Consider the following 17,669-nt stretch of genomic DNA (forward strand, 5'->3'; position numbering starts at 1 on the left):
CTGCATTTTAATGTTATTTTTCATGCAACCTGGTGTGTGGTCTCTTTTTGTAGTGTGCCTTGTTTGTCGCCTGTGTGTGCTGCGTGGATGCTTTACACATTTTCTCCTGGAGTTTGGCCCACCCACTCTGCACCCCGCTACCCCGTGTCTAAGAGAACCTCTCTCTGGTTTTAGACCCTGGTACAGCACAGAGTCTGCTCTGCTTGCGGTCACTGAGCAGCTGCGGGTCTCTTTGGATGAGGGCAGAACCTCGGCGCTGATTCTACTTGATCTGAGTGCAGCATTTGATACGGTCTCCCATAAGATCTAACTTCACCGGCTGCGGGAGATCAGCATTGGTGGCAAAGCCCTCTCCTGATTTACGTCCTTTTTGGCTGATAGGTCTTTTCAAGTTATCTCGCCGCCCTTCTTCTCCCATACACCACCTCTATGTTGCGGGGTCCCACGGGACTCCCCACTGAGCCCTACGCTGTTCAATATTTACATCCGGCCACTGGCATCAGTAGCAAAGGCCCGTAACATCTCCCTGGTGTCAAATGCAGATGACACTCAGCTGGTATTTTCCTTTTCTAACGTTCCTAGCCAGGACTCCCTGAAATTCCAAGAGGACCTGATTGCCATCTCCGAATGGATTGCGGCCAACGGCCTTCAATTAAATTCTACCAAATCAGAAACCCTTCCCTTAGGATGGGATACCCATCTATGGGGCAACCACTGGTGGCTCACCCCCCAGCCAAACCAGATGAAAAGAACCTGGGTGTCTGGATAGACTTCTCCCTTTCTTTTGACAACCAGGCTAAATCAGTAGCAGGCACTTGTTTTGGTCTCCTATGGGGCCTAAAGCCCATTTTAGGACTCTGACTCCCATACTCGCCAGATGATAGCCCAATGTTCCGTTCTGGCTAGGTTGGACTACTGCAATGCGCTGCTCCTCTGCTCTAACAAGTCGGTGATTAAAAGGCTCCAGCGAGCCCAGAATGCAGCGGCCCGTACCCTCTTCACGCTCCCCAAGCACTCCCATGTGTCTGGCCTCCTTCACCGGCTGCACTGGCTGCCAGTAGAGCAAAGAATCCATTTTAAGGCTCTTTTTTATCACTCCTAAAATTCTCATGGGCTTTTGCCCAGCGATTTTGAGTGATCTGTGTCTTCCTGCCCATGCCCTGCGCTCGGCTGTTGCCCCGGTTGCGTAGGACTAGAGTCGGCAGGCGCTCATTCCGGGCGATGGCCCCCACTATCTGGAATTCCATGCCTCCTCCCATCCGGTGCACTCTGAAGCACTGGGCTTTTAGTAGGGCTGTGTAGACCTGGCTATTCTCTGATCACTAGCCGCCCACATTTCACCCGACTCCACTCTGCAGGTTTTAGCACTGGGACGCCCCGTTGCGGGGGAGCCATGTGCTTTACAAGAATTTTAACATAACATTTTAACATATGTGACATTATCTATGTATTATGTCTGTACACGCTAACTATTCCATAGCATCACTTCTACATGTAAGCACCAATATTCCCTTGTTCTACAATTTACAAAGGGGATTTCTTCTTTTTAAAGAGCTTTGCTTTGAATACAAGCAAATAAAATTAAAGATGCAGATGGGAAGACAACACCGTTTGACAAATCTTTTTATTTTCAGTATCCTCCATTGAGCCCAGAAGTTGTACACACTTTCCACTGGATGGGCCAGGAGGCCTCATCTTCCTGGTGAGGTGGAAGAGAGGTTTGATGAGGTGGCCGATGGCACATTAGATGATAGCCCGACTACAGATTCTTGTTGATGAAGAAGGGGCGGTTCTTGTAATCACTCGACTGCAGGTAGGCCTTGAGTTTGGGACGAGATTCAATCTTTTCCTTGAAGGCCTTCAGATGGGGGAAGCTATTCAGGCAGTCCGGGGCAACGTCCAGATGAGTTTGGAGAAGGTCCAGAAGATTGTAATCTGCAAAGGAGACCTGTCCGGAGCAAAAGACATCCAAGTTATGAAGGGATCACTCAAGGAATAAGAGAGAGTCAGAGGGGTTCAGCAAAAGCGACCTTTCCAGAGGAGAAGAGGGAGAAGAGAAGGAACCCCCTGTGTGACCAGGGAGAATAATAAGAGGAAAAGAAAAGGAGATCTGTTCATTTGTCATCAGAAAAGCCAGGTCTTGTAGTCAAATGAATAGTAATGACTGTTCCTTTCTCATATGGAGAACAAGAGGAGCTAAGGGCCTTATTTAGGTATCGGCGGGATATTACTCCATCACAACAGTGACGGATATCTCGTCTGCCAAAATGTCAATCCCATTGGAAATAATGGAATTTATTTTTCGGCGGACGGGATGTCAACACCATTGTGACGGAGTAACCCATCTGCCGGTATCTAAATAGGGCCACAAACCTAGGTTTGAGCATCAGAAATCCTTGGTTTCTGTGTCTTTTGCGTTTTCTTCGTGGGAATGCCAAAAGCATGAGGTCAACCTGATCCCCTGGGCAAAAAGCATGGGCTCTTTTGTAGCAGTCGACGGTAAACCCCCCTGTTGACTTTGTTCCTTTTGGGGGAGCTTTCTAAAGGTGAAGATAAAGGAACCCATTTAGAATTTGGTGGCTGGGATTTTCTTTGTCACGTTGCTGGAGTAAAGTACTCCGTCACCCTAATTTGGAGATGCCCACCAGTCTAGAGAACATTTCTTGTATTGGCAGAAACCGCCATCATAGCGGTTCTTGTCAATGCATTAAAGGTTTGACGGACGGCTCTGTAAACATGATGGAGCTGAACGGCAAACGTTCACTGTTTTTTTTCCTTTCAAAATCAAAAGAGTAAGCCGGAGTATTTTTTTTTTTTAAATAAAAAAATAATGACCGGGAAAGATCATTTTGCAGTTTTCACTGCCCCATACCGCTATTTTTTACCTGGCAGTGTTGAACAGTGAAAACTTGCCATTTTTATTTCCCATTCTAAATAGAGTGGGCGGACAAATTGCAAAACCTCTGACGCCCTTTATTCTTTTCGGCCATCAGAGGTGTGTGTTGGTGGTGGAGACAGAATAAGCGCCATCATCGACATACTGTAGCTGAACTTTAAATAAGGCCGGCGGACCTTTCGTTTGACTTAGAGGGTACTCTACCGCATGTGCCGTGCCGAAGAGATGAAACGATTACCTCTATGAGAGAGAGAGGGAAAGAGAGAGAAAGGAAGAACTCTACGCCAAAGGTGGCTTGCCTGGCCAAGTGGAAAGGTGACCTGTCATAAGAAGAAATCGCTGGAGAAGAAGTAATAACCAAGTGACAAGAGTGAGTAACAGGGGAAAACAAAAGGGGACCTGCCAGATGAAGAGGACAAAGGAGATAGAAAAGTTAAGTGAAGGACACTTTTCAGAAGATTTGGACACCATGGACATGAAGGAGCACCCAAGAGATAACGGAGTAGACAAGGAGCAAGGAAGAGTGACGCAGCACAGGATGCCTGTCTGTAGGAGATGAAATGGAAGAGATGAAGGAACTTTCAAAAGAGACCAAAAGGGGGAAAGGCCAAGGAAATATATCCAGAGATGAAGCTGAGGAGCTGTCCATGGGAAAACTGATAGATGGAAAACATATATGAACAAAGCTACCATCCACTTTCAACCGCCCTCCCTTGAGCTCTTCTCTTTCAAGCTCTTTACACCCACATGTAGGAGTTACAAACATGCCAACAGACTCGGGCAAGAGGCTCCTGATTCTTAAAGCCAAAAAGGGCTTTCTTTTAGGTGCCTCTGTTTCAATGTCAGTTACTGAGGAAAATAAATTCCCCAACTTTTTTCCACCAACTTCCTCTGTCCTGTTTTAAAATGTTGGCATACATGGGGTTAGCCCAAGTACACCATATGCCCACTCTGTCTCTCCACCCAGTGGCGGCTCCTCTGCAATGGCTGAGGTGCGTCGCCCCATTGCCGGGCTCAGAGCCTGCAAATGACAAATAAAACAATGTTCTTTCATCCTTTTATTTGGCATTTGCCGGCTCTGAGCAAGCACTGTAGGGAGGGGCCCGGCCAATGCATGGGAGGGGAGTAAGAGTGCTAGGTGCACCCCACTCCCTAAGTCCTATGTGTGTTTGGCCGGCCGTCTCAGGCCGACCAAAACAGATGTGCGGACTTAGGTTTTCTCCAGCCCAGCTGCGTTGAGCAACCGGGCTCGAGAAACCCCACAGACTTTCAGGCCTGAGTGGAGCGTCTTTCCCTCCAACTCCGGCCAATCCCTGTGCTGTTCAGCAGCAGGGGGATTGGATGGGAGTCTGTCCCAGGGGCTGCTGGGACCAGGCAGGAAGAGGACGCGCCGGCCAATCCCTGCGCTGTTCAGCAGCAGGGGGATTGGATGGGAGTCTGTCCCAGGGGCTGCTGGGACCAGGCAGGAAGAGGACGCGCCGGCCAATCCCTGCGCTGTTCTGCAGCAGGGGGATTGGATGGGAGTCTGTCCCAGGGGCTACTGGGACCAGGCAGGAAGAAGACGCTCCGGCCAATCCCTGCACTGTTTTGCAGCAGGGGGATTGGATGGGAGTTTGTCCCAGGGGCTGCTGGGACCAGGCATAAAGAGGACATGCTGCAAGACGCGACGCTAGAGGTGGCTTAAGTTACGACTAAATATTGTATTTCTAACACCCTTCCACCCCTGCTGTCTCTGCCACTCTGTCAATCAGTCACTTCCATGGAGTGTGAGAGACCACCTCTCAGACCATATGCCCCTCTGTACCTGCCATGGTCTGTCACTCTGTACACTGCGAGGCAGAAAACTCCACAGATCCACTATGTCTCTGTTACTATAACATATTGTGAGGGACAGAGTGCATGGGCCCTTGGCACCGGAAGTCTCCAGCACTGTGGTTTCCTGAAGCCCAACCTCTCTTTTACCTGCATTTCATTATCTCCCCTCCAGAGGGCAGTCATGCTACTCACCGTGCTGCCAACGAGGAATCCAGAAGAGTTCTGGGAGAGAAACCGCTCAAAAGGTCTCAGCTGATTGGGCAGATCTTTTATGTACTTCTCCTTGCCAGTGTCCTGTATCAAAATAAACCAAACATTGACAAGCCCCATAGGTTTATTTTTTGTATAGTGTATGTATAGACAGAGTTCCAATATATAGGCGCACATGCACACACAATATATGTATATGTGCTGACACCTATGTACACAGAACAACAATCCCAGAGGCACAACCAACAACTATCCATACAAACAGGCCAATATACATACAGGCATCCATGTACCCAGAACAGCAAACATACAGGTACTCTGCCAAAAATACTACAGACATGCAGGCATCTGTGTCCAAGACCAACAAGCAGAGGCAACCATGCAAGTAGACCAGCAGACACACAGACAATAATGGATACAGGAATCTCTGTACACAGACCAACAACCCATACAGGAATCCATGCCATTAGACCAACAGTCACACATACACCACTGTACACAGACCACAGAGCTACAGGAATCTCTATGCATTGACCGAAAATCCATACAAGAATCCATGCCATTAGACCAACAGCCACACAGACCACAGAGATACAGGAATCTCTATGCACTGACCAAAAATCCATACAAGAATCCATGCCATTAGACCAGCAGTCACACAGAAACCATTGTATACAGAACAGACATAAAGTTATCCATGCACAATCCCGAACAGGCCCACAGGCGCTTATGAACATGCACAAATTGACTTTCAGGTAGCCATGCACACAGGCCTCAAACAGATACTTCTTGTACATTGACCAACAATATTACGCATGCACGCAGACCTAAAGATTTACAGGCACACAATTAAATGCAATCACTGATACGGACAGACAAAACGCATACAAGCATCCAATTATGACGCAAACCACAAAGATACACATGCACAGGTGACATTATATAGACAAACACACAGGTCATATACAGCACAGCCAGTAACAAACTTATGGGCACCCATGTACATAGAACAACAAGCTCACAGGTGGCCATGCACGCAGACCAACAGACATTAAGGCGTCCATGTACACAGTGTAAACAACAAGAGGCCTGACTAGATTTAAACACCTAATACTAAAAACTCGACACTAGAGGGGTTACCCATATTTTTCATTCTCCCTCACAAAGGCGATCCCTATCGCTCATCAAAGTGTCATGGCGTTCCAATTTATAGCAGAAATGTCAGTACAACATCAAAGGAGCACTCCCACCCAAACATAAAAAGTGTGAGAGAGGAGTGAAAGCACCTCACGGTTGTAACACCAAGGGGGCTGCTGGTTGGTACTCACTAGTACACCCACTTATCATTATCTGTTACTATCTCTCCATACAAGAAAAGAAAAGTGTGTGTTCTATCGTAAATATCTCAAAAACATGAAGAAAAGGAAGAAGACAGTGAAACCTAAATGTGAATAAACTGTCAGTGCATAATGTCACTACAAATGCCCACTGTACCCCGTGAGAATTAAGATATAATTCCCACCATTAAAAAGCGGTACAGCTTACTAGCTTGACGTAACTTTATTAAGCGCTGTAGGTTGTCCCAATTAAAAATGGTTTCAATCAAACCATATTCAATTTCCAAAAGCCAACATGTTTCGTTGCAAATAATTTGTGCAACTTCTTCAGGGCTGTAGAGGTTCCAAGTTATTACTTCGTGCGAGATTCACATCAAACCAGCTGGTTGTGAAGATTCCTCATACCTGCAACCATCTCAAAGTAGCACACGCGTCAGCTGATCGCGTGCCCACAGGGTGACTGCCCAAAGTCCCGTCACCAATACCGAGTCCCACCCTTATATGTTCTTGTATACGTTTGTTTAATGGTCGTATTGTGCTCCCCACATATATCAGTTGGCACGTACACAATATACAATAGACTACAAATTTAGTATTGCAATTAATAAATTGTTATATGTGTTTAAACCTGGTGTTGTATTGGAAACAAGTGATCTTATCAATGGCATATTTGCACATATTACATCTTGTACATTTAAAAAAACATTTTGGTTTTTCAGGTAACCAGGTGTCCATGTTTTCCTGAGAGTACTGTGTAGTGTAACTAGGGCAAAGTATGCATATTATCAAGGGTCAATTCGCTTTAAAAGCCAAAAAAGCGGTGATAATTTCATCTCCATATTTACAATGCGGCGCTAACATGCATTAACGCATGTTAGCAGCCGTTTTTGTACCGCATCTCATTCCAGTGATGAACATCGCTAATGAGATGCAAAGTGGGCATGCCGTCGAAGTTACAACATGTAAGAGAGCGCTAACACAACAGCGCTGTATCAACATCAACAAGATTTGCGAGGCGATATTGAAACTCCTGCTAACCGCAGGTATCGCCGGATCCTTGCGTCTCCTCAAAACCTGACTTAACCATGTAGGGGCATATTAGTGTATGGGAAGTGGATTGGCAGGTTAAATCCACACTCCCATATTTAGAAGCTCATCATTAGCGCTCACAAGTTATCGCTGTTTTTCACGTGATATTGGCGCTTTTCGCCGCTATCGATGGATTTCTTATCGCCTTTGGGAAACGCGTTGGTAATACCGCGCTAACTCGGCGAAGAAATCCAGAAATAGCCGGCGATAGGAAGAACAGCGATACGAGCGCTTTGCAATCATTATCGCAATTTATTGCTGATATGCCCCTGTGTCACCAACGTCAAGAGTTGCCCTGCTTTGTGTCTTTTTCAGTTTTGTTTCAGAAGAGAGTCGCGTTTTGCTCTGGTGATATTGGTACGCGCCTTCGCCAAGGTTTCGTCGGAGTATCCCCTACTTTTGAACCCTGCTTCCAACTGGTCCAGCTCCTTAATTAAAATAGGATCACCACTATAATTTCTCCACAGACGTGTCGATACCCCCAATGGAATCGCATTGGTCTGGGTAGCTGGATGTGCACTGTCAGCATGCAAGACTGACTTACAGGCAGTAGGTTTTCGACATAGTTTTGAGGTAAGTGCTATCGACATCGTCCACACAAGGTTTACGCCACAGGTGGGAAGGTGCACTTACATTGTACTACTATGTTCTACATATGGCCTTCTTTGAGCAAAACTATACAGCAGTGTATAATAAAAATAATGTATGTTTCTAGGATATTCCTCTGTGGATAACATCTGCCCTGAAAGACGCCTACTTTTTAATATAAGAAGAATATTTGGACTCCTTGCTGCAGTAGGCACTAGAAAACGACGACTCGATTTTCACGCCACTCGTGTTCTTTTTTACTTTTAGACGAACCACAATTACAAGATGACTTATTACGCTGCTCTCTTTTTACCAGTAACTACATAGGTCCAAAGAAGTATCTTGACCTTTCCAGAGTACTTCACTTCCTGAGACTTCTTGGCTGCTGACCAAGGTAAGTAAGGGGACATTTTTTCTCCCTTTCTTTTCAACTTTTTATTTCCACGTTTGGCGAAGGATCCCCACTGACTGCCGGTCAAGTAGGGAAAAGGGCTTTTCCTGATTTCTCTTTTTCCTCTTCTTCTTTAATGTTATTTTTAGAAATCCACATAACCTATATGGACCAGGAACATTTATTTACACATAATGCATGTGTAAGGCTTAATATACACAGCAGTGTTTGCATGATGGTGAAACCAAGGTTTCTCTCTCTCTCTCTATGGTGATGGAAGTTTCGAAAAGTGCTATGAATGGAAACAACTGTATATATGTGTAATTACAGCCTTGAACTAGTCTCCGCTGATGAAACACGTGTTGGCCGTCTTTTCCTGATTCCAATACAAGCCACGCTCAACAAACCACTCGGCTCTTGTCTTCAGTTGTAGAGTGAATACACTGACCAATGCTAAAATAATACAAAGTGTTCTTTTTTCTAGTGATTGTGGAGTGCTTTGCTACCTTGTTTATCTCACTTACAGGAGCATATTCAAGTGGAATCACAGGTATATGCGCACTAAACATATACAGGGGTGCAGCAACACATCACAGTCAACAACAGACACACAAGTGCACAACATTTTCAGCCTCTAAAGCGGCGATAATTTTAACGCTGTGCTTGATAATATGCTCCTATTTTCTCTGCAGAGGAGATCACAAAGGAGGCGTAGAAAGAGTGCGGAGCTGACGTTCGTGTCATCCTCTGCCTCCCTAGCGGACGGTGATAGAGTTGGCTCGCTCCCGAGCTTGTCCCTCACATTGGAATCACTGGAATGAGCACTGCTGGTGACAACATGCCGCGTTGGCTGCTGCCAGCTCCACCTTGGAATCTGTGCTCAACACACACACACAGCGCTGCAGCTCACTCAGTCCGGGTCCTGCTAGCCCTTGTCTGTTTATAAAAGACTGAAGGGCATATTTACAAGCCCCTTGTACCACAAGTGCATCACTTTTTTGGACGCACCGGCAGAGCAATGTGCCTGCCCATAAGGTTTCACTTCCTGCACAAAAACTATCATTCCTACAATGCAGACATCCTTACACCATGGTGCAAGGGTGCCTGCGTTAGCACAAGGCAGCCAACTGAGCGCCAGCACAGTAGAGAAGGACTGGGATGCGCTGTATCCCATAGATACGGCCCATTCCTGCTCTTTTCTTCTGATGCAGTGCAGCAAAGCGACTTTCTGCACTGCTCTGCATCAAAAAGTTATAAATGAGGCCCAAACTTTCGGAGGTCCCACCCTGCCCACCTGTTGCCTTTTAAGAGCATAAATACAGATTCACTTGGACGGAGCCTTTTCTGTTCACGCACTTGCAAGTGGAGCGTGGATAGAATAGCTTGACAATTTTTCTGCGAAAGTTGATGTATCTCCGTGTTAGACCTGGCACCTTGGCGTGAGTCTCCCTTCCACTTTTTGTCGCTGTGCCTCATGTGTTTTTATGGTGTTGGCCGCTCACAGCACTGTGCCACTGCCAACCAGTCCCACAGTGCAAGTGCTCCCTATGTAAAATGTATATGTTGGTTGGATTCCCTGATTGGCTTATTTGGTTTACTGTCAGACCCCAGTAAAGTGCACCAGGAGTGCCAGGGCATGTAAATACAAATGCTGCTGGTGGGCTTGCAGCACTGGTTGTGCCACCTGCAGAAGCGGGCCTGGTAAAATGTGTCTAGGTCTGCCATTGCAGAACCTGCGTGCAGTCTGGTACTGACATGCTGACTGGGCAAGTGCACACACTTGCCAGTCCGTAAACCTTCCCTTAACTTCATGTTAGTCACCCCTATGGTAGGCCCAAGGGCAGGGTGCGTTGTAAGCATAAGGTAGGACAAGCCCTGATGTGTGTGGCATGTCCTAATAGTGAATTACAGCCATTTTCGTTTTTCACTATTGTAAGGCTACCCTGTTCTCATAGGCCAGAATGGGCTGTTAAGATTATTACATCCTATGATCCTAACATGCCCAGGGAACATGGTAGAAGGTCGAGTTTAGTATGCCTGAACTCAGAACAATAAGGTACATCTTTTAGTAAGGTTTATTTTAATATTCCACGTTTGCAAATGCCACTTTTAGAAAGTTGGCCTTTGCTTGCCTAACCATTTCAGCCCGCCTCTGCGTGATGTGTATCTGCTGTCTGGCTTGTGTGAGTGACAGGGCTGGGGAAACCCAGATGGGCAGGGCTAGGTAGCCTGGTGGTGAATAGGAAGATTGACAGATAGATGGGTGGGAGGAGTACACCTGGACTCTAAATAGGACTGTGCTCTGCCACCACAATGCCGGCTCCGCCCCCTGTGGAGCGTCTGATGACTCTGCCCTGCACCCTGAAAGAAGAAGCCTGCATCGCGTCAACAAAGTGCTCCAGAACTGGACTGAACTAGGCAAGGGCCCCCCTGTCTTGGGAGAACAAAAGATTTGTAGTATAAATTTAGGAGCCCTGCTCCTAAGAAAATAGATCCTGTCCTGCCAAGAAGAAACCTCTGTCCGACGAGGAGGAACCGGGAAAGCTGCATGGAGGAGTACTGTCCCTGACCTGGGGGATTGGCCTGCAGTGGTTGCCTTGCTGCTGAAGGAGAGGAAGAAAGACTCAAGAAGCTTTTATTTTGACTTGTGCTGAAAGATCTCCAAGGGCTTGGGAGTGAGCTTGCCCCCTCAACAAAGTCCCAGGACCAGTGGACTTCACCGCCGTGAGATCGCCTTGAAAAACGGACCGTTTTCCTCGCAACTTCACTTTGAACTGCTGTGTACGTCTCGCTGATCGCAGCGTACTCCCCGTAAGCTGATATCCCGCTGTCCGGCACGAACAACGCGTCTGGGGTCCCTCTACGAGCCGTAGCTCGCACCGCAAAGGAAGGTACTGCCGGCCTGAGCAACGCGACTTATAGCCCCTAAGAGCCGTAGCTCGCACCGTAACTGAAGCACATCGCCTGTACCCGCTTGCACCCCCTGCGGATCATACTCCAAGCGTACGCGCCTGCCCCCTGCTTTGGGAAAGGCTGCGGTGCATCAGGGAGTCGTACGTCTCCTGCACGGAGCGTACTGTTCGCCTGTATCAATAGCCCAAGTGAAGCCCAGCGATCTCGGTACGACGCGATCACAGCGTCTGGCAGTACAAGCCGTACTCTCGCCCTGTCCCCTGAGCCGCGCACGCCCAAGGTCTCCCGTACCGTAGTATGCGCCGCCCAGGGGACATTGCACCGTACGGTGCGCCTGCTGCCAAGGAAGTGTCCGTGACGAACTCTGAAGCTTAAGGTACTGTGTGTCCGTCCCGCTCCCCAGCTCATCTTTAACCGCGTACGAAGCGTACGCCTGGGAATAAAGCGCACAGTCAGTGAAATCAACGTTAAACTCAAGAACTCTTTTGCAACTAAGTACTGTGGGCCATTTTTAAACGCTAGCTTGGTCTTGTGCTCAGCCTCATAAATATATAAAGAATTATTTTTGATATATATCCCGTGTGGAGTTCATTTTTGGAGGGTCACTGTATTACTGAGTGTGGTCACAAATGCTTAACCTAAACGCCCTGAGATAACGCCTTGTCTGCTCGCGCCAAGCTACCTAGAGGGTGAGCAGGGGTTATCATTAGAGTGTACCCCTCTACCCTGACTAGAGGAAAGGTTCCCTGCTTGACACAAGTACCTACCTGTGCCAACCAGAGAACCCGGATTCTAACACTCGGCAAGTTCAGAAAGTCACTCAAAACCTGGCTGTTTGCCATGTAATTGCAGGCAAGTAGTGTAATCCTGGGCATGCTGTCTTACGCACTGTTAAGTCTCAGCTCCAAGGTGCTTTTTTAGGTAATCAAGCGCTTTAGAAATCTTTTATTAATAATAATATGATGTTGACAATTTGACTTCTTTCTTTTTCGCATTCCGACGGTATTCATATGTTGCCATTTTGCAATAACATCAATGACGCAGGACACTTTCCAAAGTTTGAATTTGACTATAGTCTGCCCTCCTCTCAGACACTCTGAGGGTTATTTGTGAGAGGTTTGCGTTGCCAGAGCATCACTTTTTTTGATGCTCCAACAGCCAAATCCTCTCAATCATTTCTATGAAGTGACTCAAAGCCACTGTGCATAGCTTTGCACGGACTCATAGATAATGAGGAGGCCAAAGCAGCGCTACTCACTGCCTTGACTGACTTTGTGTCAAGGAGGAGTTCCATGAGCATTGCGTTGGGCTTTCCCATGCAGCACAACGGATTTTGACGCTGCCCCAGATTTACTTAATCACGTAATCCTGGGGCAGTGCCAACACCTTATGCCTCTCCTCACTTGTTCATCTATCCATTTGTGGTGCATTCTGCAGCACTCTAGAACTAGGAGAACGCCTCTTGGGATTGTTTTTTGTGGTGGAAGGTGCCCCTTTCTGCGCAAAAACAATCCTGTCTGTAACTGAGGCACAAATTTGCACCATGGTGCAAGGCGTCTACAATGACGCTAGGCAGCAAATTGTGCACCAGTGCAGGGGAGAAAGGACAGGATTGCCCTATATTCCATAAATATGGTGCATTTCTGCCCTTTCACTTTGGCGTAGGGCAGCGCAGCGAGAACTCCTGCGGTGCTGACCTATGCCAGTTCCTCATAAATGAGGCATTTTGCACGGTGGATCTGGTCTTCTGCCACACTGACCGCTTATCTCTCTTTGGGGTCCACGTGTGTCCCCCGGAGGAGACGTAGATCACAAAAACATTTATCAAAATTGCCCTGGATATACAGGTATTAATTCTGCAACCCTGGAGTTAACACACCAACATGTTAATTCTGGGGATATGAAATCAATGTCCATTACAATCCCCTGAGAAATGAGGTGAATCAGTAATTTTGGGTCCATTCCACTTGGTAATATGTGAAGTCAAAATCAGTGCATGAAAAGGACACAAGTTTTAGTTAGTGGACTAAACTATAAATTGTGTATTTCAGTATTTTTTGGGTTCTTTAACCTTAGCTCTTGTCTCATTTCTACACCTAACTATAACATCACTTTAACAATTTTATATATATATATATATATTACCTACTGGCAGTCGCCAATAGGTAGTTATAGTTAAGACCTAGTTTCCATAGGAAAAGCATTTTTGACTTGGCTACAACTTTGGCATCGTTGGACAAATCTCCAATGAAATTTTCCAAAAAAGTGTCAAAGTAGGTTCTGGTTGTCATGGAAAGTTTAGGGGGGATCCATGCAGTGGAGACCGTGAAACAGAGGTGCTAAAAAAGGGTGCGTTTGTAACGTTAATTTCCTCAGGGACGCTTTGTCAAACCTACAGCCTGAACCGCTGGACGGAATTACACCAAGTTTGGCAGAAAGGTAGATGTTGTTACCCAGATTTTGCTTTTTGTTCTATGATGCAAATCTGTACAGTAGTTTTTGAGAAATTTAAGCTGAAAATTACGGATCTATCTCTGGCCGCATATATTTCGCGATGGTTTCGTGAATAATCGCGGATGCACGCGCCAACAGGAATACTCTGATTGACTGGACGCAACCTGAACAGAAAGTTGTGGCCGCCATTTTATCGTCCAGGAGCATATCCTGGGCCTGAAATTTTGTGTGAAAGCCAACATAAGGGGTCAGGGTGGAGATACTCTGACCCCATGTTTGAGAAATGGGTGTGTCAGACTCTCAGGGGTCATCGCCCTCCAGCAGTATGGACTTGGGACCCTCACTCTCAGAGTCCTCCATAATCTCGGGGTCAATCTCAGGGTCTCCCTCAGAACCACCACCCTCCTGGATCTCTGTTGACGCATATTCAGGAAACTTGTCAGCATAGTACTGAGTCCGATAATAGTCCTTACGTTCCCATTTGTCCTCTTGCCACCTGAGCATGACTTTTTGAATGTCTACCTGAGTTTTTGCCCAACTCACTGCTATGTTCTGCTCCCTGCAGAACCACCCCTTTAGCTCCTCCAGACTGCAGTCCCACAGATCATGTATGTTAAAGCATATTCCATTTTGGCAAGGCATTAAATACAGAAGTGCAAAACAAGAAAACTAGGCATCAGAGCTGGAGCAGGACACAATAAACAAATGACCAATGAGAGAAATTCAAGAGAAACCCAAAGCACGTGATTGTCTACATGCAGAGCTTGTAGCGCAACCATGCGTCACTGTGGTACTGCGATAGTGCAGGTTCAAACACAGTTTTTAAAAACATTACTTCAAATATATGTGTACAAATATGTTTTTAAAGCAGCAATGTAGTTAGTAATGTGTGTATTGTAATAGTTAAAATTCACTTTTTAAGTTACATTTTTTAAATGTAGTTGTGGTCGTTGAATGTCTGCATACGTTTTGTGATTTCGCGACGTGATCGTGATCATCGCGACATCGTTGTGGATTTTAAAACCTTTTTACAAAAATTATTTGACAAGAAAATGAACAACTTTGGCCTCCCGTGGTGGCTATGACTTAAAAAATTTCTTTAGGTGCATTTTTCAATATGTGAAATACATTTGCTGATCACAGATTCTCCACAGTAAATGCGACAATGTTATGCCGACTTGAAAATTTCTTACGTTATTAATGTACTTTCTGATAAACACATACCAAATCAAACAAACATTGGCATAGACAATAGGTCTCGCCTTTGTGACCTTATAAGTGTTTAGCCAGACCTATTGGCTTTGGCAATGTTTTAAGCTATGATGCTTAGTGATACTGAGGTGGTGGTGCTGTATTGCTGCTTAGGTGTAGTGGAGTGTGCAGTGATGCTGAGTTGTTCTGCTGAAGTGATGCTGATGTGGTGCTGCGCTGATGCTGAAGTGGTGCTGTGTTGGTGCTGAAGTGTGCTGAGGTGGTGCGTTGGTGCTGATGTGGTGCTGCACTGATGCTGAAGTGGTGCTGCGTTGGTGCTGAATTGCTTTTGAGGTAGGGTTGTGCTGGTGCTGAATTATGGCTGCACTGGTGCTGAGGTAGGGCTGTGTTGGTGCTGAGGTGGGGCCCTGTTGATGCACGGGTGCTGAGGTGGTACTGCACTGATGCTGATTTGGTGGTGCAGTTGGTGCACTGGTGGTGGTGAAGAGATGAGGAGGTAGTGCTGTGCTGATGCGGACATGGTGCTGCTCACGTGGTGTGTGCTGATGAGGTGGTGCTGAGTTGGTTCTGCACTGGTGCTGAGGTGGCACTTAGTGATACTGAAGTGGTGCTGAGTGATAATGAGGTGGTGGTGCTGTCTTGGTGCTTGTGTAGAAGAGTGATGCTGAGTTGTTGTGGTGATGTAATGCTGATGTGGTGCTGCGCTGATGCTGAAGTGGTGCTGCGTTGGTGCTGAAGTGTGCTGAGGTGGTGCATTGGTGCTGAGGTGGTGCTGTGCTGGTGCTGGTGTAGGAGAAGGTGAGGGATTGTGTGTGCATTTAACTAGTGGGGTAGAGGGCCAGGGGAGGAAGCTTGTACTCTTTTGCAAATTGCTGTATATTAAAGCTTTGGAAAATGTTAGATGGGCTGGGGAGAGGTCACCTTGCGATAGACCTGCACATTATCAAATACACTTATGGTGTGCGCTTGTAACAATCTATAGGCGAAGGTGAGGGAAGGAAGCTTGCAGTACAATACGATTGTTGGGGATCCAGAGTCTAAATATGTAGCTGAGTTGGGGAGAGGTCACCCCTCAGTAGTAGTCTGGAGTGGAATTAACTAAACCTGTGGGTATTTATTTGTGAAATATTTACATCCACACAGTAAAGGGGTGTTCCGGTCCTAAGTATGAACACCGAGAAGCTTGCAACCTTGCACTCTCCAAACTGCAAAGTCTTAAATTGTGAAGTTTGAAAGTGCATAATGCGGTAGGGCGCTGTTTCGCCAGCTTGAATGCAGCACTGAAGCGACCCCAAAAAGAAGTTAAACTTGAGGTGGGCTGGGGAGAGGTCACGATCATTTAAAAATCCTTGTTTGAAAATGTTAGCGATGCTTTTGGAACATGAAAGCAATGCCTACATTAATAACCATAAATACAAAACCACTCCAACCTGTGCAGTTCTTTGTGCACAAAGCAGTTGTGTACAGTATAATTAAAATAATTTCGGAGGCCAAAAAAGCCAGACCACTCCGAAGTGGACAGGTTTATTATTTAGAAAAAGCAACAGCTTCGCACGAGCAAAAGTTACATTCCAGGTCATTCCGTGCAACGTACAGGTGTCCATCCCAAAAATGCGCTTCATTGTCAGGGGATCAGTGTGTGTACGCTGCAGGTGCAAATATTCATTTCCTGGTAAAATAACTCCTCCCCAGTGTGCAGTGAGGCGGGCAGTGTCCGGATTTGCTGCCAGTTTAAAGCAGCGGCCGGGTCCTTGTTTCTCCGTGATGCACTCCTCCCCAGTGTGCAGTGAGGCGGGCAGTGTCCGGCTTTGCTGCCAGTTTAAAGCAGGAGCGTGTCCTTGTTTCTCCGTGATGCAGTCCTCCCCAGTGTGCAGTGAGGCGGGCAGTGTCCGGCTTTGCTGCCGGTTTAATGCAGGGCCATGTCCTTGTTTCTCCGTGATGCACTCCTCCCCAGTGTGCAGTGAGGCGGGCAGTGTCCGGCTTTGCTGCCAGTTTAAAGCAGCGGCCGTGTCCTTGTTTCTCCATGATGCACTCCTCCCCAGTGTGTAGTGAGGCGGGCAGTGTCCGGCTTTGCTGCCAGTTTAAAGCAGCGTCCGGGTCCTTGATTCTCCGTGATGCACTCCTCCCCAATGTGCAGTGAGGCGGGCAGTGTCCGGCTTTGCTGCCAGGTCAAAGCAGGGGCGTGTCCTTGTTTCTCCGTGATGCACTCCTCCCCAGTGTGCAGTGAGGCGGGCACTGTCCGGCTTTGCTGCCAGTTTAAAGCAGCGGCCGTGTCCTTGTTTCTCCGTGATGCACTCCTCCCCAGTGTGCAGTGAGGTGGGCAGTGTCCGGCTTTGCTGCCGGTTTAATGCGGGGCCATGTCCTTGTGTCTCCGTGATGCACTCCTCCCCAGTGTGCAGTGAGGCGGGCAGTGTCCGGCTTTGCTGCCAGTTTAAAGCAGCTGCCGGGTCCTTGATTCTCCGTGATGCACTCCTCCCCAGTGTGCAGTGAGGAGGGCAGTGTCAGGCTTTGCTGCCAGTTTAAAGCAGCGGCCGGGTCCTTGGTTCTCCGTAATGCACTCCTCTCCAGTGTGCAGTGAGGCGGGCAGTGTCCGGCTTTGCTGCCAGTTTAAAGCAGCGGCCGTGTCCTTGTTTCTCCATGATGCACTCCTCCCCAGTGTGTCCTTGTTTCTCCGTGATGCACTCCTCCCCAGTGTGTCCTTGTTTCTCCGTGATGCACTCCTCCCCAGTGTGCAGTGAGGCGGGCAGTGTCCGGCTTTGCTGCC

At 47.3% G+C, this 17,669-nt stretch overlaps 1 protein-coding gene across 1 annotated transcript in view; it reads right to left on the reverse strand.

The window, feature by feature from the left end:
• Positions 1–1,607: 1,607 nt before the first annotated feature.
• The window catches only part of LOC146839361 (glutathione S-transferase P 1-like), a 113,495-nt gene continuing 97,433 nt past the window's right edge, over positions 1,608–17,669 (reverse strand). The window contains exons 6-7 of the mRNA XM_085651362.1: positions 4,904–5,005; positions 1,608–1,948 (exon numbers count right to left, since the gene is read on the reverse strand). Of these exons, the coding sequence (XP_085507488.1) occupies positions 1,760–1,948; positions 4,904–5,005 (291 nt within the window). The 3' untranslated portion in view covers positions 1,608–1,759. The remainder of the gene's footprint in view (positions 1,949–4,903; positions 5,006–17,669) is intronic.

Source organism: Triturus cristatus, chromosome 4_1 (assembly GCF_964204655.1).
Source record: "Triturus cristatus chromosome 4_1, aTriCri1.1, whole genome shotgun sequence".
NCBI classification, from domain to species: Eukaryota; Metazoa; Chordata; class Amphibia; order Caudata; family Salamandridae; genus Triturus; species Triturus cristatus.